Source organism: Prionailurus bengalensis, chromosome A2 (genome assembly GCF_016509475.1).
Source record: "Prionailurus bengalensis isolate Pbe53 chromosome A2, Fcat_Pben_1.1_paternal_pri, whole genome shotgun sequence".
NCBI lineage: Eukaryota > Metazoa > Chordata > Mammalia > Carnivora > Felidae > Prionailurus > Prionailurus bengalensis.
Window position 1 is genome coordinate 64,935,750 of NC_057348.1, and position 23,774 is coordinate 64,959,523.

General features: G+C 47.4%; 1 protein-coding gene across 6 annotated transcripts in view; it reads right to left on the reverse strand.

The window, feature by feature from the left end:
• COBL (cordon-bleu WH2 repeat protein) overlaps nucleotides 1–23,774 on the reverse strand; it is a 276,897-nt gene that overhangs the window by 134,787 nt on the left and 118,336 nt on the right. For 4 of the 6 annotated variants that reach the window (XM_043588470.1, XM_043588471.1, XM_043588468.1 and 1 more), the window contains exons 3-5: nucleotides 22,199–22,409; nucleotides 20,289–20,517; nucleotides 13,782–13,879 (exon numbers count right to left, since the gene is read on the reverse strand). In XM_043588470.1, the coding sequence (XP_043444405.1) occupies nucleotides 13,782–13,879; nucleotides 20,289–20,517; nucleotides 22,199–22,409 (538 nt within the window). Of the gene's footprint in view, nucleotides 1–10,392; nucleotides 10,468–13,781; nucleotides 13,880–20,288; nucleotides 20,518–22,198; nucleotides 22,410–23,774 lie in introns of all 6 variants that reach the window. The other 2 variants (XM_043588467.1, XM_043588472.1) reach the window with 1 other exon arrangement.

Consider the following 23,774-nt stretch of genomic DNA (forward strand, 5'->3'; position numbering starts at 1 on the left):
CCGTGAGTTTGAGCCCCGAGTCGGGCTCTGGGCTGATGGCTCAGAGCCTGGAGCCTGTTTCCGATTCTGTGTCTCCCTCTCTCTCTGCCCCTCCCCCGTTCATACTCTGTCTCTCTCTGTCCCAAAAATAAATAAACGTTGAAAAAAAAAAAAAGAAAGAAACGTGGGAGCCCTGGGTGACAGGTACCCAAGAGCGGCCATCGTCCACAGTTCCGGTGCAAGGGATGACATTCTAAAGGAGGCAGTAACAGCTTGGGACAATTTTGTTTAAGAAAACAATGGATGGGGCGCCTGGGTGGCTGAGTTGGTTGAGCATCCGACTTCGGCTCAGGTCATGATCTCACGGTTCGTGGGTTCGAGCCCCGCATCGGGTTCTTTGCTGACAGCTGGGAGCTTGGAGCCTGCTTTGGATTCTGTCTCCGTCTCTCTCTGCCCCTCCCCTACTCACGCTCTGTCTCTTTCAAAAATAAATAAACATTGAAAAAAATTTAAAAACAGAAAACAATCGATATCACTGTGACTCATCAAAAACATCAAAATAAAGTTTCTCTCTCACCGGCTTCTGCCCTAGTTCTGTCCCCCTTCCTCTTTTTTTTTTTTTCATTTTTTTTTCAACGTTTATTTGTTTTTTTTGGGACAGAGAGACAGAGCATGAACGGGGGAGGGGCAGAGAGAGAGGGAGACACAGAATCGGAAACAGGCTCCAGGCTCCGAGCCATCAGCCCAGAGCCCGACGCGGGGCTCGAACTCCCGGACCGCGAGATCGTGACCTGGCTGAAGTCGGACGGACGCTTAACCAACTGCGCCACCCAGGCGCCCCGCGTCCCCCTTCCTCTTTACAGCGTCCCGATCGTCAAACAGGATGGGCCCTGGGTGGCATTAGTGTCCAGCAGGCATTTGCAAAGGGGGCCGCTGGCACCCCTCCTGGGTCATCCCAACCCCTGGCCGACACGTGGCACAAGGGCAGAAGTAGAAACTCACAATCCCCACCACTGTGGCCGGAACTGTGGACCATCGCCTCTAGGTCTGCAATTCCCGCTACTTTCCCTTTCCAATGAGAGAAACCAGCATTTAAAATCTTTGCACAAAAATTTAGAGTGTTGGGCAACTGGGATGAGCTTTGGCACGAATAACTTTTTTTCCTTATGCGACCTGGCTTTGCTTCAGCTAAGCGTCTGCCTTTAGTTTTATTTTTTTTAATGTTCATTTATTTCTGATGGGAGAGAGAGAGAGAGAGAGAGAGAAATGAGTGGGGGAGGGGCAGAGAGACAGGAAGACATAGAACCGGAAGCAGGCTCCAGGCTCCGAGCTGTCAGCACAGAGCCCGACGCGGAGCTCGAACTCACGAGCTGCAAGATCATGACCTGAGCCGAAGTCGGACGCCTAACTGACTGAGCCACCCAGGCGCCCCCTAAATGTGTGCCTTTAGCATCAGACATATAGCGTCAAACTATGTGGAAATCAATTTTCACTGGCTGCACATGAACGTGGCCTGGGTACCTTCCATGGGTACACGTGAGCGCCTCTTGCTGGTTCCAAGCACTGCACTGGCTGCTGGCCGCACAACCAGGAGAGCGTAATATGGACGATCACGGCAGCAACAGCAACAACAACAACAAATGTATCCTGCTCTCAAAGAGCTTAACGTCATTCAGCTTTTGCTACTCAACGACTCCGCTGTGTCAACAAAACCAGGCAGCGATGGTTGCTGAATTTAGAGTCTGCTTCTCAAAGAAGGGGCAGAGTTCTGCTGCATCCCAGTCAACTGAGATGATTCGAGAGAGAAGCTGCTCACTGCCCGAGTCATAACAAATTACAAAGAGACCACGCTGAAATAGAGCACCTTGTGAACGGCACAGAGCTCCATGGAGGCAATCACAGCTGTGTATCATGAGGCTGGCCCTGGGTGTCTGTAGAAAGACAGGCGCAAGAAAATACACAACATGGGGCGCCTGGGCGGCTGGGTCAGTTGAGCATCCCACTTCGGCTCAGCTCACGATCTCATGGTTTGTGAGTTTGAGCCCCGTGTCGCACCCTGTGCTGTCAGCTTGGGATTCTCTCTCTCTCCCTTTCTCCCTGCCCCTCCCCTGCTCGTGCTCTCTCTCTCTCTCAAAATAAATAAACTTAAAAATAAAAATAAAAAGAGTGAAAGGTACAAAGCCATCACCATAGCTCTCTTCAAAACTGCTTTAGAACAAAACTCAGTTCTACCTCACACACCTGTGGCTCAGCCCTCAGGACATAGCTTTCTACTCGCAATTTGTGGACATTCCAAACAGGGAATTTGGGCTCTTTCCAGGCGAGGACGACAGTGTCAGCAGGATTCACTCTGCTTTTGAAAACACTGACCCCTAGTGGCAGCACTGACTCAACACACTCTCCCGGCAGCGCTCGGAAGTCCTTCCTGATCCTCTAGCAAGGGAGTCCTTTTTTTTTTTTTTTTTTAAGTTTATTTATCTGTTTTGAGAGAGAGAGAGAGAGAGAGAGCGTGTGTGGGGAGAAGGGGGGCGAGAGGGGGAGAGAGAAAAAGAGAGAGAGAGAGAGAGATGGAGACAGGGAGGGAAGGAATCCCAAGCAGGCTCCTAGCTGTCATTGCAAAGCCCGACTCCGGGCTTGAACCCACAAACCATGAGATCATGACCTCAGCCGAGGTTGGACACTTAAAAGTCCAGTAAAAGTTGCCCTTCATTAAAAAAAAAAAATCCCAGAAAACACTCCATCGGCATCTAAGGCTCTTTCTCCTTTTCCAGCTTTGTACTGTTCAAACAGACCCCGGAAGAGGTGAAAGGGAAGTTTGCTGTAGGTTTAACTTCTGTTTTTCATTAGGAGTGAATCTGAGCACTTCCCATTTATTTAGGCATCGCTTACACCTCTTTTTCTGCGAACTTTCAATGAATATCTCTCTTGGTCAGAAGGTCACCTTTTTTTAATGTTTGTTCATTTATTTATTTTTAAGGGGAGGGAGGGAGAGAGAGAGAGAGGTAGCAAGCCAGGGAGGGGCAGAGAGAGAGGGAGGGAGAGAATCCCAAGCCTGATGTGGGGGTCTGACGCACAAACCGTGAGATCATGACCTGAGCCAGAACCAAGAGTCAGACACTTAACTGACTAAGCCACCCAGGAGCCCCCTTTTTCTTTCTTTCGTTCTTTTTTTTTTTTTTTAATTTGAAGTAGATGCACAATGTTGTATTCGTGTCAGGTGTACAACACAGGGAATCAACATGTCTCTACATCATTCAATGCCCACCACGGTAAGTGTAGTGTCACATTGTACAACATTATTACAATATTATCAACTACATTCTCTGAGCTGTATTTTTCTTCCCAGTGACTGGAAGCTTGTACGTCTTAATCCCCTTCGCTTACTTCGCCCATTCCCCCCACCCTCACCCCTCCGACAACCACCAGTTTGTTCTGTTTTTATGAGTCCATTTCTGTTTGCTTTTTATTTTTTTGATCCCATAAATAGCTGAATGCATAGAAAAGATGTACGACAGAATATTATTCGGCCATAGAAAAAAATGAAATCTTGCCAATTGCGCTGACGTTGATGGACCTACAGAGAATCACCCTAAATAAGATAAAGTCAGACAGAGAAAGACAAATGCCCTATGATTTCACTTATTTATGGTTGCCATTGCTTTTCTAAGAGCCCTGGTCCCACATTCATCATCTGGACATTTACTTTGTTTATAACATTCCCTTGCCCTCCTTCTCTCCCTCTCTTTTGTCATTCAAGAATTTAGTTTCCCTTGCAGTCAAATTCACCAGTGCTTAGGAAAGTATATCCCCTACTCTCAATTTGCAGATGAATTCACTCCTATTTTCTGCTAGTAACTGTATGGTTTCAATTTTTACATTTACATTTCTGATTCATTTGTTTTTTATCCTCATATTTATGGTGAAAACGTACACAATTTTATCTTTCTCTGTAGGGCTATTCAGTGATCTCAAATTCCTGAATTAATAAGATTATTTTCCTCCACTGATTTGACACGTGGCCAAATTGTATATCAATTTCTGTCTTCAACTCGCTCCAGATTTTCTATTGGGTTCCACTGAGCTACTGTGGCCAATATGACACGGTCTGAATTACAGAGGCTTAAGGAGCATTTTATTTATTTTTTTTAAAAAAGTTTTTTTTTTTTTATGTTTATTTACTTTTGAGAGAGAGAGAGAGAGACAGAGACAGAGTGAGAGCAGGGAAGGGGCAGAGAGAAAGGGAGACACAGAATCCAAAGCAGGCTCCAGGCTCTGAGCTGTCAGCACAGAGCCCAACTCGGGGCTCGAACCCACGGATTGGACCGCGAGATCATGACCTGAGCCGAAGTCAGACGCTTAATTGACTGAGCCACCCAGGCAACCCTTAAGAAGCATTTTAAAACTAGTTAGGCTTTTCCACCCTCCTTGCCTTTCAGAGTTTTCCCGGCTAGTTATTGCTTGTTTATTTTTCCAAGTAAACTTTATAACCAATTTATTTAGCTCTATGACAAAACCCAATCAACAGAATAATGTTGAATCTTCGTATTTAAGAACACGGTATGCCTTCCACGTGTACAATTCTACTTTTGTGTGCCTCTGTGGAATTTTATAATTTTTCTTATAAATGCTTTGAACAGTTCCTATGAAGTTTTTGCCTAGGTTCTATTTATCTATATCATAAATGTATTTTCTTACGTTGCACTGAGAAAAAAACTCACACAGATTAGCAACGGCCACAACAAAATTTATGCGGCCATTCTTTGCTGTAGAAAAAGCTGTAATACTTAACTGTAGTAAAGTAAAAAGGTGTGAGCGGCCAAGCCCTCTAGTGTAATTAAATAGACTCCTTACTCAAACACAAATGTAGCTTATAGAGTGTATGAAACATTGGAAGACTTTTTTTTTTTTTAAAGAGACAGAACACGTGTGCATGTGCGCGAATGAGGGAGGGGCAGAGGGAGACAGAGAGAGAGAGAGAGAGAGAGAGAGAGAGAGAGAGAGATGGAGAGAGAGAATCTTAAGCAGACTCCACACTCAGCACAGAGCCCGCCACAGGGCTCAATCACACGACCACGGGATCATGACCTGAGCCAAAATCAAAAGTCAGATGCTCAACCGAGTGAGCCACCCAAGCGCTCCTAGAAGACATTATCCAATAATTTGTGGCCAAAATTGAGACCAAAATTACAGACTAATGAGTCAACGGACATTTCAAGCCATTCTCAGTGGATTTAAGTCTGTTTTTTCGCCAAGCAAATGGCATTGCTGATGTGGTCAGGGCAGGTAAAAACCTGCGTAGATTACACAACTAAAGACGAGATTGTCTTAAAAATCATTAGGTAATTTTATTCAGGGTTATTTAGACAAAGATAAGAATGGTTACAGGCACTTCTGTGGACAGGTGCCTGCGGCCGCATCTAGCTCGAGCACGGCCTCAGCTCCGGCCACGTGTAAATCCTTCCTCAAACTGGAAACCAATGAGATTTGGTTGTCTTGACAGCTGAGAGCTGATTTGCACAGAGCATTGAAATATAGCCATTAAGGGACGTCTGGATGGCTCAACTGGTTGAGCATCGCCTCTTGATTTCAGCTCAGGTCAGGATCCCAGGGTGGTGGCATGGAGCTTTGCGCCCGGCTCTGTGCTGACAGCGTGGAGCCTGCTTGGGGTTCTCTCTCTCTGTCCCTCCTCCGCTTTCATGCATGTTAGCACTCTTTCTCGCTCTTAAATAGAAATACACTTTAAAAAAGGGCGATGAGAAAGAATGAAACCTTGCCATTTGCAACAACGTAGATGGAACTAGAGTGTATTACGCTAAGTGAAATAAGTCAGTCAGAGAAAGACAGAGATCATATGATTTCACTCACATGTGGAATTTAGGAAACACGACAGATGAACACAGGGGGAGGGAAGGAAAAACAAAATACAAATAGAGAGGGAGGCACTTATAAGACACTCTTAAATACAGAGAACAAACTGAGGGTAGCTGGAGGGGAAGTGGGTGGGGGGTAGGTTAAATGGTGACGGGCATTAAGAAGGACACTTTTTGGGGCCGCCTGGGTGGCTCATTCGGTTGAACATCCGACTTCAGCTCAAGTCATGATCTTGAGCTTTGTGGGTTCGAGCCCCGTGTTGGGCTCCGTGCTGACAGCTCAGAGCCTGGAGCCTGCATGGGATTCTGTGTCTCCTTTTCTCTCTGTCCCTCCCCAACTTGTGCTCTGCCTCTCTCTGCCTCTCAAAAATAAATAAATGTAAAAAAGAAAATTTAAAAAAAGGGCACCTTTGGGGATGAGCACTGGGTGTTCTGTGTAAGTGATGAATCACTAAATTCTACTCCTGAAGGCAAGACTACACTGTGTTAACTTGAATTTAAATATAAAAAAATAAATAAAAAAATTAAAATTAAGAAAAAAACCCATGACCATTAAAAGGGAAAAGTAGCATTAAGTTCAGGGCATTAAACGCCTATGTTTTTATTTATTTATTTTTTAATTTTTTTTCACTGTTTTTTATTTTTATTTTTGGGACAGAGAGAGACAGAGCATGAACGGGGGAGGGGCAGAGAGAGAGGGAGACATAGAATCGGAAACAGGCTCCAGGCTCTGAGCCATCAGCCCAGAGCCCGACGCGGGGCTCGAACTCACCGACCGCGAGATCGTGACCTGGCTGAAGTCGGATGCTTAACCGACTGCGCCACCCAGGCGCCCCTAAACTCCTATGTTTTTAAAGTGACATGTGAGGAACTGAAACATTTCCACACATCTACTGTTAGATTCAGAAGTCATATCATTGTCATGGGGACATGTATTAACACATTCACTTAAATTTTAAAGTATGATGTGAGTTTTCTTTTTTAACCCAAATTAAATTTGATTTGGCTTCTTGGTTGGAAAATAAGGGCTTGTTTTGCCAATTCGTTTATAGGGCAAACGTTCTCCATAAACCAAAGTGGCTATAAGCCCCAGTTCTTGACAAAAACAGATTTAAAATTTGGGATGAGGGGCGCCTGGGTGGCTCAGTTGGTTAAGCATCCGACTTCGGCTCAGGTCATGATCTCGCGGTCCGTGAGTTCAAGCCCTGCATCGGGCTCTGTGCTGACTGCTCAGAGCCTAGAGCCTGCTTCAGATTCTGTGTCTCCCTCTCTCTCTGGCCCTCCCCCGTTCATGCTCTGTCTCTCTCTGTCTCAAAAATAAATAAACGTTAAAAATGAAATAAAATAAAATTAAATTAAATTAAATTAAATTAAATTAGGGATGAGATTTTTTTTTAAATTTCATTAAAAAACGCTGTACTGGTGGGGCGCCTGGATGGCTTAGTCGGTTGAGTGTCTGACTCTTGATTTTAGCTCAGGTCATGATCCCCAGGGTCGTGGGATCGAGCCCCGCGTCAGGCTCTGCACTGAGGCTGGAGCCTGCTTGAGATTCTCTTTCTTTTTCCCTCTGCCCCTTCCCCAATTCGTGCTCTCCCTCTCTTGCTTTCTCTAAAATAAAATAAAATTAAAAAAACCCCACTATATTGGCAAATGTGAGGGAATGCTGACAATATTTCAAATTCCTTGAACCCTGCTGATAATATATTAGGTTCAGAAAGTGCCTATAACATCCATCACCACCTAGAGTCACAATATCTTGGGGAGTGGGGGCATTAAACTCTCTGTGGTGATTATTTCATGGTACATACATACATCAGATCATTATGTCGTATGCCTATAAATAACAGCATGTTCCCCATCAACTGTATCTCCATAAAATAAGAAAAAGAAAACGGTCAGCTTTGCTACTCTCCAGCCCAGATCAACACGTTAGTAAAATCAGCAGCTGGGAGGTCTAACTTGAGACTACAGAAAAATAGAACAAGGAAAAAAAAGAGTATGATGTCAAACTGGTCTTTTTTACTTTTTACACTTTTATCTAGAAACAATGCATATCATTTCAGTAATTACATCATACCTAAACGTATGGGGTGCCTGGGTGGCTCAGTGGGTTGAGTGACCGACTTCGTCTCAGGTCATGATCTCATGGTTTGTGGGTTCGAGCCCCGTGTCGGGCTCTGTGCTGACAGCTCAGAGCCCGGAGCCTGCTTCAGAATCTGTGTCTCCCTCTCTCTCTCTGCCCCTCCCCCACTCATGCTCTGTCTCTCTCTGTCTCAGAAATAAATAAACATAAAGAAAAAATTTTTAATTCTTCACATATATTATTTGATGTCTACACCTGTTTCTATCACATTTGTTCCTTCAGGAAGGAAGTCTTCAAACGGTATTTTAAAAAATGCTTACAAGGAGTGAGTATAATTATTATTTGATAAATCTGGATAAGGTTTTTCTTATACCTCCCAGAAGTCAATAACTCCAGGGTGATTGAGTAACAAGTCCTTTACCAGTCAAATGGCCTCCAAATCTTGTCTGTTGACAAATTTGAAAAGAACTTAATCAGGTAGAGATAAAACACCATTCGAGGGGCTCCTGGGTGGCTCAGTCAGTGAAGTGTCCAACTTTGGCTCAGGTCATGATCTCACGGTTCGTGGGTTTGAGCCCCATGTCAGCTCTGTGCTGACAGCTCAGAGCCTGGAGCGTGCTTCGGATTCTGTGCCTCCCTCTCTTTCTGCCCCTCCCCTGCTCGCGCTCTGTCTCTTTCTCAAAAATAAACAAACATTAAAAAGTTAAGAAAAAAAAAGTCCATTCAAAACCATTTTCACAATAGATCACTCTGTGAATAACCTTCAGGAACTGCAGACAACTGAACTTTTCCTTCTTTGTAGACTTATTTATGTAAAATGTTTTTCAAGGCTTAATATAAAAGAGTCCCAAAATTAATGTGGAAGCTTATCTAGATTTATTCATAAATTATGTTCATTAATGGATATGTTAAATAAATGGAAAAAAATACTTTTTGTCTTATTAAAAGATGACATCTTTTCAAAAAAATTAACTTCTCAGGGCCACCTGGGTGGCTCAGTTGGTTGAGCGTCTGACTCTTCATTTAGCTCAGATTGTGATCTCACAGTCTGTGGGATCGAGTCCTGTGTCCGGCTCCGTGCTGAGCCAGTATGGAGCCTGTTTGGGACTCCTCTCTCTCTCTCTCTCTGTCTGCCCTTCTCCCCCACTCAAAATAAAAAAAACTTCTAAAAAAGTGAATTTTCATGCTCAACAATTATATATCAAAAGTCATAACATATTTATACTGTTTTTATTTATTTGCAGCTGTAACGTGAACTTAATCTGTAAGAAGGTTTTTCTACTTAAAGCTTTATGATCACGTGAAATTTAAAAGAATCCAATTTCGACAGACGTTTTTATCTTACATTTCATTTAAGCCTTTATGAAAGACCTTTAAGCATAAAATGTATATTGACTAGAACAGAATATTACATGGGGACTGGCAGAACGGAAAAGGAAAATAATGCAAAATTTCTTATCGCTGTAGAAGGGTTTGCCCATATAATGTTTAAAATGTGATGGTAAAGCATATCTTTATTAGATATACTTTAAATGTCAGTATTTATAACATACTATGAATTCTTTTCCTTCAAGTATTTAAATCATGAAAAAAAGGTTTGGGGCACCTGGGTAGCTCAGTTAGTTAAGCTTCTGACTTGGGCTCAGGTCATGATCTCGTCATCTGTGGGTTTGAGCCCCACGTCAAGCTCTATGCTGACAGCTCGGAGCCTGGAGCCCGCTTCAGATCCTGTGTCTCCCTCTCTCTCTCTGTACCTCCCTGCTCGCACTCTGTCTCTCTGTCTCTTTCTCTCTCTCAAAAATAAGTAAACGTGAAAACAATTTTTTTAATTACGAAGAAAAGTTTTACATGCCAACTTTGAAACATGAGGGCACTGGTAGTTTTAACAAATCCTTTCGGGGCACCTGGGTGGGTCAGTGAGTTAAGCGTCGGACTCTTGATCTCGGCTCAGGTCATGATCTCATGGTTCGTGAGTTCGAGCCCCACATCGGGCTCCGTGCGAATAGTGGGGATCCCGCCTGGGATTCTCTCTCTCTCCCCCTCTCTCTCCCCTGTCTCTCTCTCTCAAAATAAAACCAAAAAAATAAATACATAAAACTTGAATAAATTTCCCTTCGAAGCGTAGTTGAGGAGTTTGGGAACTGGTGGATTCAGGGTGGGAAAGAGGGCCAGGTGGCCCCCAAACCATCAGCTCCTCCTGAGCGTACAGGAGTGAGTCCGGAGAGCGTAAGTTCAGTCCTTCTAAGGGAGGATCCTCCTGACCGTGCGGACTGGTACCTGCTCCAGGCGTAGCACGGGCAGGTAACCGAGTAGCCCATGTGCAGCTTTGTGCATTTATCCAGACTGAAAGCACAAAAACCTAACAACCAAACAAATCTAGGATTCCATTTTTAGAAGGTTCCTTGAAGCAGCGAGAAGCACGCCCGGTTAGCAAGAAGCCCCTGCGGGGTTAGTACTCACATTCGAGCCCCTTCCCAAAGCCGACCGTGACGGGTCCCCATCGCCGTCCAGCCCGCACCGCCCGATCTGCTCCGCCTGGAACACAGACACGCGTCAGGTCATCTCCAGGTCAAAGGTCAAGCAAGCCCAGGTCGAAAGTCATCCTCAGCGATTACTGCAGCCAAAGATAACAGTGTGGTCCTCAAGGCAGCAGACTCTAGATGGGATTCCTGGGCCTCGTCCCTCCGCCCAGGAACCCAGAAGCCTCTAACCAAAGTGGTCACTGATCTGAAAACTGGTTGTGAAATCCATGACTCACGGGGAGGCATTTTCTTTTTGCATTTTCCCAAAAGCATATCATCCGCTTGGAAAACGCACAAGAAGAAAACAGTAGTTAGTGCGTCTGGGCCGAATGAGTGGGCTCCGAAAACCAATTAAGTAACAAGTGTTGGTTGGGGCTTTCTAAATCTGCTCAGTGAGTGCAGCAGAAATAATTCACCGAACATCTCACTCTCTGTCCACAAAAGATAAACAATCATGGTATCTCGCTCCATCGTGAAGAACGATGCTTCGCATTGATGGTTCACTGGCCACCGGCTACAGAATCACAGGGCACAGTAGGAGATACAGCTTTTGACACCCTCCCTCCCCCATGAGAATCTTTGGGGAGAAGACCCAAGAATCCAATTGTTAGGCGAGGTCTTAGGGTGATTCTTAGGTACTTTTTCAGAACCGCTGAGTTACAAGAATAAATAGTGTCCACATAGTAGAAAATTACCATGTTTTCAAATGAAACCCCCAAGTTTAAAATACCAAAAATGAAAATACCAAAGGTTTATTTTTATTTTTTGAGAGGAGCATGAGTGAGGGGGGGTCAGGGAGAGAGGGGACCAGAGGATCCCAGGCGGGCCCTGGGCTGACAGCATTTAAGCCCAACATGGGGCTCAAACTCATGAACCGTGAGATCCTGACCCGAGCTGAAGTCAGACGTTCAACCGACTGAGCCACCCAGGTGCCCCTAAGATACCAAAGCTTTATAATAAGGAGAGATATGCACCTTCAGCTACTTCAGCCAAAATGCTATCCCTTAAGTATATCCTTGTTGAGACTACATGCGCGCGCACACACACACACACACACACACACATGTATATATATATATTTGCTTTTAAGGAGATACTGCAAAGACCTATGTTAGCTTCAAATTGCCTTGGCATTTCTCCATTCTCAGTGTTCTGTTCTCTTGAGATGTGTGCAGACTATCTGGCATCATAACATTTTAGGAATCACTTAATGATTTTGCCCGGGGCGCCTGGATGGCTCAGTCGGTTAAGCGTCTGACTTTGGCTCAGGTCATGATCTCATAGTTTGTGAGTTCGAGCCCCGCATCGGGCTCTGTGCTGACAGCTAGGAGCCTCGACCCTGCTTCGGGTTCTGCGTCTCCCTCTCTCTCTGTCCCTTCTTCCGCTCACGCTCTATCTCTCTCTCTCAAAAATAAATAGAATATTAAAAAAAACTTTAAAAAAGTAATGATTTCACCCAACCCTCCTAGGATTCATGAAGAAAAGTGTGAACCAAGTACAGTGGGAGTAAGGGAGGAAGAGCCAGGGCACTGGAAGGACAGGCCGGTGTGGACTTGGACCGTGGTCAGCCCAGGGGCATGCAGCCTGTGCTTCCTCGACTGTGCAATGGGCTGGATACTACCCGCCAGCAGGCTTCCAGAAGACCAAGCTAAGCTGCATTTAGCACAGCCTCTCAATCCAGGAAGCAAAGAGGAACAAGGCCTGGAGAGGCTGGGGCCACAAACCACAGGTACTCCGGTAAGAGAAGTCAAGGGCAAAATAAAACAAAGTAAGGGAGAGAAGAGGTGCAGGAGAAGGGAAACTAAGTGCAGCCTGACGGGGACAGCGCCAAGACGCCAGGACAGAAAGAGTCCCGCAGCCTTGGCATTTTCCCAGGGTCCCCGGTGGTGGCGTAAGCCAGGCAGCCTCCCACCTCCACGCCACAGGCGACCTTATTTTGCTAAAAACAAAAGCGTTTCTTGGTTTTTTTTTACTGGCTTTGCTGGCAGTTCCTTCCCTCCAAAGGAGTAAGACTCCAGAGGACTCCTGAGATCCCCGTGTGAGGAAATGGTAGGTTTTACTATGACTTGGTTCCATCGGGATCAAGGAGGACAGCGAGGAACGCAGTCTTGGAAAATGTGATCTCCCAAATTTCAGGAACCCAGAAGCCCCACATTTATAGAGTGAAGGGAAATTCAAACGCAAAAGTCGGAATCTGTAATTTCAAGTAATCCTGACCTGTCCAGAAAAAAAAAAAAAGGAGAAGAGAGGAGGGGAGGGAAGAGAAAGGGGGGAGGTGATGGGAGAGGAAGGAAGAGGGGGTGAGGAGGGGAGGGGAGAGAAAGGAGGAGGGGGTGGGGGAGGGGAGAGAAAAGAGGGGGAAGGGGGAGGAGAGAGAAAGGAAGAGGGGATGAGGAAGGGGGAGAGGAGAGAAAGGAGAAGGGGGAAGGGGGAGGAGGGGCTGGGAGGGAATACGGGATAGAGAGAAGGAAAGCACCAAGGGTCTTGAGAGAAGTACCACGAGCACTGATTTTCAAAGGACACCCGGCAACATCAGGGAAAGGGCATGTAACCGGTAACAAAAAAGAGACTCACAAAGCCAAAATCAAAGCATCAGGACACACGAAGAGGAAAATGAGCCGGTGTGTGGGGGTCACTGCCAAAGGCAACAGACACCTGCGGGAGGCCGAGCTCCTGAGCCACACTTGACCTTGGCTTTCACCCTGGAGCTCGCTGCCCCTCCCTCCTCTGAACCAGAAACCACCTAGGGCCGGGGGTGCTGCGGGCTGTGCAGCCCGGATCTAAGCCCGGACCCCGAGCACTGTTATTTCCTGCTTCCCGTCCTCATCAGCAAAGCGGTGTGAACCGTCCCCTCCCTCAGCCTCCTGAACCGGGGAAATGAGATGCACAGGTCTGGGTGGTGGGCACAGGGGTTTCTCACCAGCACCAGGCTGCCCTCCCACTCTGCCTGGAACCAGATACAAATATGGAATCAGAGCCCGCCAGTGGCCGGACGGACCGCTTTTGTCCTTTTAGTCTCACTTACTAGGAAGGAGCAAATACTAGGGATTAGCAAAATATACCTTTTTGACACTGGGTGCCGTGCACGAGCTGGCAGAGCAGGGCTCGTGGCTTTGGGTCCCACTGGCGAACACATTATCACCCTGCTTTAGGAATCAAGTCTGGATGTATGTCAGTCACTTTCCTGCATATGAATAAGTTCCCTTTCACCTGAAGAAATTAACATTCCTACAAATATTTAGAAAAATTCCAAGACAGGGTGAGTACAAACATCCCACGCAACTATTTTTACGTAATGCAGAATCACACGTGTATTCAGTCCATTACCTTACTACTGCTTCTTTTATTAACTTTGAAAAATCCCAGAAATTTTTTCTTCTCTTTATCTGTCTCATCGTTGCCAAGCGATGATTTTCTAAAGGTTTCTGTGGAGAAAAGAAAAGTATCGTTATTATCAGTCTATGGAATGAGATTAAACACCACACTTTAAACATCTCGATAAATGAGTCCTCCACCCTTAAACTTTATTTTGGTTTTTATAGGACAAACCAGCAACTATTTCTTTCAAAGCATTTTGAGGGGCGTCTCGGTGGCTCAGTCAGTTAATTGTCTGACTTCGGCTCAGGTCATGATCTCACGGTTCATGGGTTCGAGCCCCGCGTTGGGCTCTGTGCTGACAGCTCAGAGCCTGGAGCCTGCTTCGGATTCTGTGTCTCCTTCTCTCTCTCCGCCCCTCCCCTGCTTGTGCTCAGTCTCACAAAAATAAATAAATGGAAACAAATTTTTAATTAAAAAAAAGCATTTCAAGCCACCTCAAAGCCTGCATGTCCCATTTATGAAATCACTAAAGGTTCTCACAATTTTCAGTGAGTTGGGTGGCATTTTCCTCTGGGTGGGATTGAACCCTGTGCATGATGATAAAAACAAATCAATCAAGCAGTTCTAGGGTGGAACCGTCCACTAGAAAAATGAAGTAAATCACACACGCTGTTTTACATTCTCTAGAGGCTGCGTCAAAAACAACCAGGTGTGATGTTAATAATGTATTTGTTTAACCTAATATTTCTAAAATATTATCATGCCATTAGATAATTGAGAGAGAAATTATTAATGAAACTGTTTTTTGAGACAGAGAGAGAGGGCAGGGTAGGGGCAGAGAGAGCGGGGGCCACAGGATCTGAAGAGGGCTCTGAGCTGACAGCCCAATGTGGCTGATCATGACCTGAGCCAAAGTCAGACTGTTAACCCACTGAGCCACCCAGGCGCCCCATTAATGAGACATTTTAAATTCATTTTGGTGGTGGGGCATGTGGGTGACTAAGTCGGTTAAGTGTCCAACTTTGGCTGTGTTGACAGCTCAGAGCCTGGAGCCTGCCTCAGATTCTGTCTCTCTCTCTCTCTCTCTCTCTCTCTCTCTCCCCTCTCCTGCTCACACTCTGTCTCTTGCTCAAAAATAAACATACATAAAAAAATTTTTTTTTAATTCATTTTGGTGCTGAGTGTGCGGGTCACAGCACACATCTCAGCTCAGACTGGCCACACTCCACGTGCCTAAGGGCCACACGTGACTGGTGACTAGGACGGGGCCATCTGTGTTAAACATCCGCTTTTGGAATTATGAGTGAGGTACAAACGCTCACTAAATAAAATAAGTCAATAGCTTTCTGGCTTAAAAATGGCCACTCGTTTCCAGAACATGGGCTGGCCGCGATGGTTTACCCAGGTGGTAGCTGACATAACCCTATGTGACCTGCCAGGATTCGTGTTTCCAGATCTGCTTTCTACGACCTCAACCCGAAGGTCTTCCTTCCCGATGACATTCTCCAGGAGTCCCCAGACGGGGACGTCGAAGCCCAGACTTGTCGGGCAGCTGACGGCATCATGGCGTCACTGAGGACTTGGGCCAGTCAGACCCCTGCCTCTGGGGTGGGGCCCAGCACCCCGCATTCACTCCCCGCTAACCCCCGGTGCTTCTGCTGCCGGGCTGTGGTTGAGAACCAGCAGAACGGGGGTCAGGAGCGCCGAGGGCACACCGCTTTGCCACCCGACGCCGGGCCTCTGTCATGAACTCATCTGGTTCTTCTCTTCCAAGGCACCCAGAGATGCCAAGGGGGGGGCATGGGGGTGTTCCTGAGGGACAGAAAGATGAATTTCCTGGCCCACTGCCAGCTGCTGGACAGCCCGACCGCCAATCTACGGGTAGGAAAGTCTGGACTGGGATCACACAGTCTGCTGTCAGAACATCAACCCAAACAAGGTAAGCAGCAGGGAGCTTCTTTATCTGCTGGCCTAGAATTTCATCCTCCGATGAGAGCACACACACGAGAGCCAGTACGTTAGTAGCAAACGCATGAACGCTAATGCTGCCTCCCCAGCAAAGTAAAACCCAAGCACCCTCATTCCTTAAATTCTTCTGGGAGCGGCAAAGGCCTGGGGTTTAGTGCTGAGGCCCAGGCCCTCGGTTGCGTGCAGGCGACTCCAGCCAAGCCACTGGTGCCCTCCGATCCAGATCAGTGAGCGAGCGACTCCCATCGCGAGGCATGCATCCACACACACACACGCGCGAGCGTGTGCACAGATTTCACGGCTGATCGCACTGAAACCCGCCGCGCCAGGCACCGAGCTATGAAGGCTGAGCTGTGCTACGCTACAGGGTAAAACTACACCCAGGTGAACAACAGTAGGCGTCGACAGGTGTATTTATAATCGATCGTGTGTCTAGCATTGAGGGCCACGTGAGGCCGAGGTAGTAAATGTGTGGTATCATAGAACTCGGCAGGCGAACGAGGGAACGTGTCACTGGCACACCGGGTATTACACCAACCACGGAAATGACAGACTGATCAGGAAACTGTCGCGCAATCAAGCCTCTTTTTTCTTTCCCTGAATAGCAGTAGAGGTTGGTCACCAAGTCCGCAAGACTGGATGGCCGAGGGGCGGCCCAGCCGCCAGAGCTGCCCGCGGCGATCCGAGAGGTACTCTCTTGTATGGCCGCAGGTGGTGGCTGTCTGGAGGCAGCAGGGCCCCCAGGCGGATGGCTTTAGGTGCGGGGGCGAGGGAGTGGCGACTCTGTACTGAGAGGCGCCTTCTGTGAGGCCTCTGGGCCTCGGCAGACAATGCAGGAGGGAGCCAGAGCCCTGGGTGTCCCTCCGTGTTCCCGTCAGCCCAAGTGTCGGCAGGTGGCCGCCACATGTCACAGCCAGCACCTGGCCATGGACACACAGCCCGGCTGGGAGAACACATACACTCTCTGGTTCCAAACACACAATTTGAACCCGGAGCCTGTTCTCGTCCGGTTTACGCTGATTTACTAGAAGTTAAACACGAATCAAAGTTTCGAGGAAGACGTGCTCAATCTGTAAGCGTGCACACAACTGCGCCGAAGCATTAACGGGATTCGGAGAACAACAGAGATGAACGGAGCGGCGCGGGGGGATGGAATGGGGCTGCAGGGGCCCTGAAATAACCAGCTCATCCAAACCACTCACTCTTCCGGACGAGGAAAATGGAAGGTCAGGGCCGTTCAGCGGCCAGGGCACAGGCGCGAGCGAGTGAGCAAGCACGAGAGGAGACGTAGGCCTGCATCTTGCAGAAGTGCGGCACGTCACGAGCCTGTGTGCACAGTGCCAATCGGAGCCGTGCTGACCTCCGTCTGCCTATTGCCCCAGATAGACCCGGGTGAACTGAGGAAGCCTTCACAGATGGGAGGTTCCTGCCCCAAACAACGGCCATTCACTGTGCTTCTCAGGGGAGGATCCTTCTGTCGGCCGGACTTGTCTGCACGGTAGGACGGAGTAAACCTCAGCAGACAAGGAGTGTGCTGGGTGGCCTGGGCCACCGCAGTGTCAGAGCCCACACCCACGGGCTGTGTTTCCAGACCAACACCAAGATCTGTTTCATTAAACTTTTGTACGTAAAAGACAAACACTCACCGGGACTTGAATGAACTTGGGTGTGTGTGTGTGTGTGTGTGTGGACAGTTCAAAGAGGTCACATAAATTCCAACATACAGGGGTGCCCGGGTGGCCCAGTCGGTTAAGCATCTGACTTCGGCTCAGGTCATGATCTCGTGGTTTATGGGTTCCAGCCCCCGCGTTGGACTCTGTGCTGGCAGCTCAGGGCCTGGAGCCTGCTTCCGATTCTGTGTCTCGCCCTCTCTCTGCCCCTGCTCTGCTTGTGTTCTCTCTCTCAAAAATAGATAAATAAAAACATTTAAATAAAATTCCAATGTGACTATATGTATCCATGTATACGTGTGCATGTACGTGTAAATATAGGTGTATGTGAGCATACGTAAGGTTTACGATAAATGTCAGAAGTCCAAAAGCCAGAATGATCGTGTATATACGCTTCTACGACAGAAAAGATTAGACTTCACGATCTACACTGCCCCAAATTCTGCAGCAGACAGGATGGACCTCGTGGGCACCAGTGGGCACGGGTGAAAAGGAAAACGGGGCATCTTCTGCAAGTGCTACTTCTGCTCTGCCCTGAAACTGTGTATTCCAGAAGGACCCATCTTCTGCAACGGCCTCCTTCACTGCGTAGCGGGTGGACCCACCGAGCGAACCCCCACACAAGGGACATTCTTCTCTTAGGCAACCAGGGTGTCAAGACACCAAACCGAAGCCGCGTAGCAGCGGACAGACACGCCCCCGGAGGCCCGGCGCGGCAAGCCTGCGTTCCCTCAGCTCCTCTACGCCAGTGCACTTGCATGCATCGTCCTAGCCCAGAGCCATGCAAAGTCCAGCTGGGGTGGGAGCAGGCCTGCGGGTTCACTGTACCTTGACAGCTCAGAGAAGGCTCCGACTGAGTTTTGGTCAGAAGAACTGGAAAAAGCAGGCAAGGAGAAAGTGAGGGCAAGCCTCGCTGGTCTGCACCAGCCCCTGAGTACAGCCTCGGCCCCCGCCCCCTGCAGGCCCCGGGCGGGGGAGGGAAGGGGGGTGCTGTTTGCGCCCCTGCAGGAGAGGGGCCAAGTCCCGAGCCCCTGATCTCCTCCAGCCCGCAGCTGCCGGGCTGCTAAGAGCTCCCATGGAAGCAGGTGGCAGCAAAGCCTTCTGCTTCTCCAGGCTGCCAACCGCGGGAATTCCAGAAGAGTTGGGCCTCTGCCTAGCAAGGCCCCGCCTCCGGCCTTGGCCCCGCCTCCGGCCTTGGCCCCGCCTCCGGCCTTGGCCCCGCCTCCGGCCTTGGCCCCGCCTCCGGCCTTGGCCCTGCCCGCTCTGGAGCAGCTGCTGGCTGGGGAGGGGATGTAATGCAAGAGGGGCCTAGAGAGAGGGCTCCCCGCAGACATCTTCTGGAATGTTCTCCCTTCTTCCCAAATACTTGACTGCCAGTAGGGATAAAGGCGTTTGGCAGGGATGATAATCAAATACTGCACAGCCGGCATAGCACATGGCACCGTATGGTCCAGATGAAAGAGACACCGTGTCCCGGGCAGGGGCCGGTCACCCACCATGCCCGTGCCGGCTGTTACTCCTTTATTTTCTGGGGACGCTGCTGGGGTCCCATCAGATAGAGCTGATGACTGACCTAGAAGAGAAACGCGTGTTTGTGCAAGCTTTTTGCTTCCACATATTTGTGGGGACAGTTTTTCTTTCTTTTCTTTCCTTTTCTCCTTTTTTTTTCTTGTCTTACCAAATGAAAGCTCTATTTCCAAAGAGGCACAGAAACCAAATTTAAACAAGGCTGATAAGAGCCTGACAGACACGCCCACTATACCCAACCCTCGGAGCAGATGCTGGGAATAATCTCATCTGGGTTTTTGAGAGATGCGGCATAAAACACAAGATGCATTGCTCTCAAATGTCAGAGCACTCTCTTTTTTTTTTTTTTTTTGCAGGAATAAATAGTCTATGCATTTTATATGTGACTGAGCTAAAACCCTTCCTCGAATGGCAAATGAGACCTGGGGTCCAGAACCTGTGGGAGATCTGGCAGAGGAGAGAGATTCCATGATGATCACTGATTTTGCAATGACATCGGTAATAAGAGAAACAGATTTTCCCAGAAGAATCTGAAGGACGCTAGAAAAACACGAAAAAACAGGATAGGTTTATACTTTAAAAACCCTACCCACTCGATACCTGTGGAATAAATATAAGGCAACAGATCAAATGAGCCTCATTAAAAGGCACTTATATGAAGTTCGTTTCAGTAAGTTCTAAAGTCAAGGGCTATGTATTTATTTTTTTACTTGCTCATTCATTGATTTATTTTGGTCTGACAGCTGTTTCAGTATGGTCAGCCCTTTGTGTCAATCAGGGAAATCTGCTTATACACCTATCAGCCTCTGTGCCAACAGCGAGTGGTCTCGAGAGAGGCCACTCCCCCAGAGGCTCTGGGCCGTCAGGTCAAGTACCAAATTCACACGAGCAGTAGGTGTCTCTGGCATCAACGCTGAGGAAGCCCCATGTGGCCTTGTGGGTGGTTCTCGAGGACTGATCTCCTGAACTATAATTCATTCGGGCAGTTTTAGAAAAAGCTGAATTGTCAGCTGGTTCTGACAATGAGCAATGTTTGAGACTTGGGGCAGGTACTGAAAAAGAAATCCAAGAGACACTGGTTCATGCAGGTTTTGTTAGTAGTTCTGGTCCAGGGCCTGTTTTTATTCATGTCACAGAAGCTCACAGGAGACAGGGAAAGAGCAGGACAGGCTCAGGATGGGCGGGGGGGGGGGGGGACGCATCATTACAATCGAGGGGAACAGGAACAGACCAAATTTACTTTCTGCCCACTTCAACTCTGGACGAAGCTTGAGTGGCCTGAAAATCCAGGCACGGCGATTCCCGCCCGGGCTCTCCCCCAGCGGGCATCAAAGACGCAGGGCGGCCTCACCTCGTTTATTGTCCCACGCGTAGAGTTCCTTGATCCCCAGCTCGTTGAGGGACTTGGACAGCTCCAGCTCCTCCCCGGCGATGTTGTCCCTGAGGAGGACCACGTGCTCTGGGCTGACCTCACACTTTGCACAGATGACCGGGAGAATGTTCTGGAGCGGCACCTCGGGGCTCACACGCACCACGGCCTTTTGCGTTCGCAGGTAATTCACTACCAAGCGCACGGATTTCTGGAAGAACATACCGGACGAAAGTATTCTATAAGGGCGTGTTTGCACACGGCTCCAACCCCTATTGGTGTTCTAGAATGAGTACGGCAAGATCTGGGGCAGCCCGAGCCCTTCGCCCGAAACTGAGTGGGTCATGGGGGGAAATGGCAGACTCAGTAGTGAACAATATGCACCTGGAATAAACCACTGACCGTAGACTCGCTCACTAAGGAACAAACTGCTAACAACACAAGGGAATGGACATCGGGAGGGATCCTGATTTATAATTTAACACCTATGCCTAACTACCATCTTTCAAGGATCCCAACAGACCTGAACACAAGGCACCTGCACATATTGTCTACATGAAAATCGTTTGAAAGTATCACGAATAATTCAATTTCAAGAAAAATCCTAAAAAAACCCCAAGATATCAAATTTTTGTTCAAATAGCCAAAGACCCACATAAATATATTAATATCTCTATAAGTATATACGATATGTATACATGTCTGTGTATATACATATTTTTGTGTATATATACTACATACACGTATTTAAGCTGGAAATATATAAGAGGCATACAACAGACATATACACGGGATAAACATATAATGAGAGCCATTATAATCAGGGAAAAAAACCAATCGGTTTGACTACACCTGATTCTAAATGTCTACTGCTAAATGGACCCGTCAAAAAAATTTTAATATGCCAAAGGTTCATAAAGGCAACTTTGTCTTGGCCTTTACTGACTCGACATTGTCCGAACGCCCTGAAGAGTAGACCCACTAAGTGTGTGCTGAATAGTTAGTTGGATCCCATGCCCCTTTCCAGAGTATCGATGGCACCGATGATAATTTATTAACCACCCAAACCTAAAAACGTACAGAAGATGAACTGCTGGCCAAACTGCCATGTTTAAAAGCAGAAAAATTTAGTAGATATTCCAAGCACCTAAAAGCTTTCCAATGGCGTTAAAAGATTCACAGCAAAGCTTTATTAAGAAGTACCATAAGCAGCTGGAGTTCATTTTAACCAATAACCAAAAGCCTGAAATAAATCTGTGTATGAGATATTCCCCAAGTGCATTGAGTACAAATTTCCGACGTCAGTTTCTCAAAAGGGAAAACTCCTGTTTTTCCTCTGTCTAGGAGAAGTTCAAATCTTCCCTGTATTGCCATAGCTTCCTTGGACTGAAAGACCTAGGATTTTCTAGAGCAGTTCTATCTAATTCAACATGGTAGCCACTGGATCCTTGTGGTTATTCCAATGTAAAAGAATTATAATTAAATACAATTAAGAGCTCAGTTTCTCAATCACACAAGTTGCATCGCACCTGCTTAATAACTAGCTACACGCGCCAGGGGCAGCCTCCTTGGAACATGCAGGGTTACAGACCATTCCCATCTGTGCAGAAAGTTCCAGTGGATGGCTCTGGTCTAGACTGACTCCTCTTCTATAACATCCGAAGGAGCAAAGTTACAACCATGAATGTTATTAAGCTCAGTTTACTTCCATCTTTGAAAAGAAGCCCAGTGAGGGCCTCACTTTGCCCAGCGTTGTTAGTAGGCGTTCCAACAACAGCTGTCTGCAGGTGTTACTTAGATAAGAGGGGCCCCACCAGCCCCCTCCTCAACCCCTGGGCCACAGGTGTCTGCATATGTCCTCAGGTGACAAAGGGTCCGCTTGTCCTACTGACCTCAGGTGCTTTAGGTGGGCCAGGCTTAACCTTCTCTTCGGGAACTTTCTCTTTGAGAAACACAGTGTGCACATTCAGGGTCCCAACTAAAGTGTTTGGCTTAAAACTCAAAGGCTGTTGGGTTTCCGAAGACCGGATCTCCAGAGCGTGGTGGGATGGATTCAGGTGGTTCTGAAGGCAAAGTTCAACCAGCAGGTCCATCATTGCATGGCTGCAAAAATGGAAACAAATCACATTAATTAGGGACGTTTGCACTCTCCCATCGGTCAAGCTTGGAAAGGGCCAAACACACGAACCAGCAGGTGAATGTGCAGTCCTCTGGTCATGCTTATCAAGGGCAACGGCAGCTCGTGAATTCCTGATGCATGACTGTATTGGACGACACAGTCGTAACATCTGCAACACTAGTAAACAACAGAGCTGAAAAAGCGTCCAGTAGATCAAACCCGTAAGAGCGGGGGAAAGAGCTACACTTGTAGTTCAATCCATGGATATGCTGAGTTGAATCCTAGGAGGTCAGTTAGCACAAGTGAGATCACTAAAAACTAGACTTTCAGTTATTCAAAATTATAATGTATCTTAAAAACTGAAGATTTTAAGTTGAAGATGATAGCTAAGAAAAAAAAAAGCATGCCTTTAAAAAAAAAAAAAAACAGGGGCGCCTGGGTGGCGCAGTCGGTTAAGCGTCCGACTTCAGCCAGGTCACGATCTCGCGGTCCGTGAGTTCGAGCCCCGCGTCAGGCTCTGGGCTGATGGCTCAGAGCCTAGAGCCTGTTTCCGATTCTGTGTCTCCCTCTCTCTCTGTCCCTCCCCCGTTCATGCTCTGTCTCTCTCTGTCCCAAAAATAAATAAACGTTGAAAAAAAAATTTTTTTAAAAATAAAAAATTAAAAAAAAAAAAAAAAACTAAGAAAATGCCCTAGTTTGAATGTCCAAGATTTTCATAATGCCCCCCACCACAGGGGATTATCTACCACGGGAGAAGAATAACAGTGTGGATTCCTCCAAAGAATTTCATTTGCCTCTTTTATATCTGCTGGGCAGAATGCTTTTATATTTAAAGCCGACCTCTCTTTCCTGAAATTTCCCAAGCAATGGAGCATATACACCTTTCGAAAAGCATACGTCTTTCCTCTGATTTCTTTTTTAGTTTTTTAAGTGTTTGTTTATTTTTGAGAGAGACAGAGGGAGACAGAGCGTGAGCGGGGGAGGGGGAGACAGAGAGGGAGACACAGAATCCAAAGCAGGCTTCAGGTTCTGACTGTCAGTACGGAGCCCGACACGGGGCTCAAACTCACAAACCATGAGATCGTGACCTGAGCTCAAGTGGATGCTTAACCAACTGAGCCACCCAGCTGTCCCCAAAACAACTTTTTAGAGCCATCTTCTCTATGACAGTATTTGCTCCCACCTACTATCTGGGAAGTAATTAACAGCATGTGTGTGAATTGGGGGATACTCAGGGACACTGGCGTCACCCGAGTTCAGGAGACTCCTGGCCCCCTGGACTGTGATGGGGCATCTGTGGGGCTGATGAAGTGCCCACCCTCACAAGTGCCCCAGCACACACAGCCACA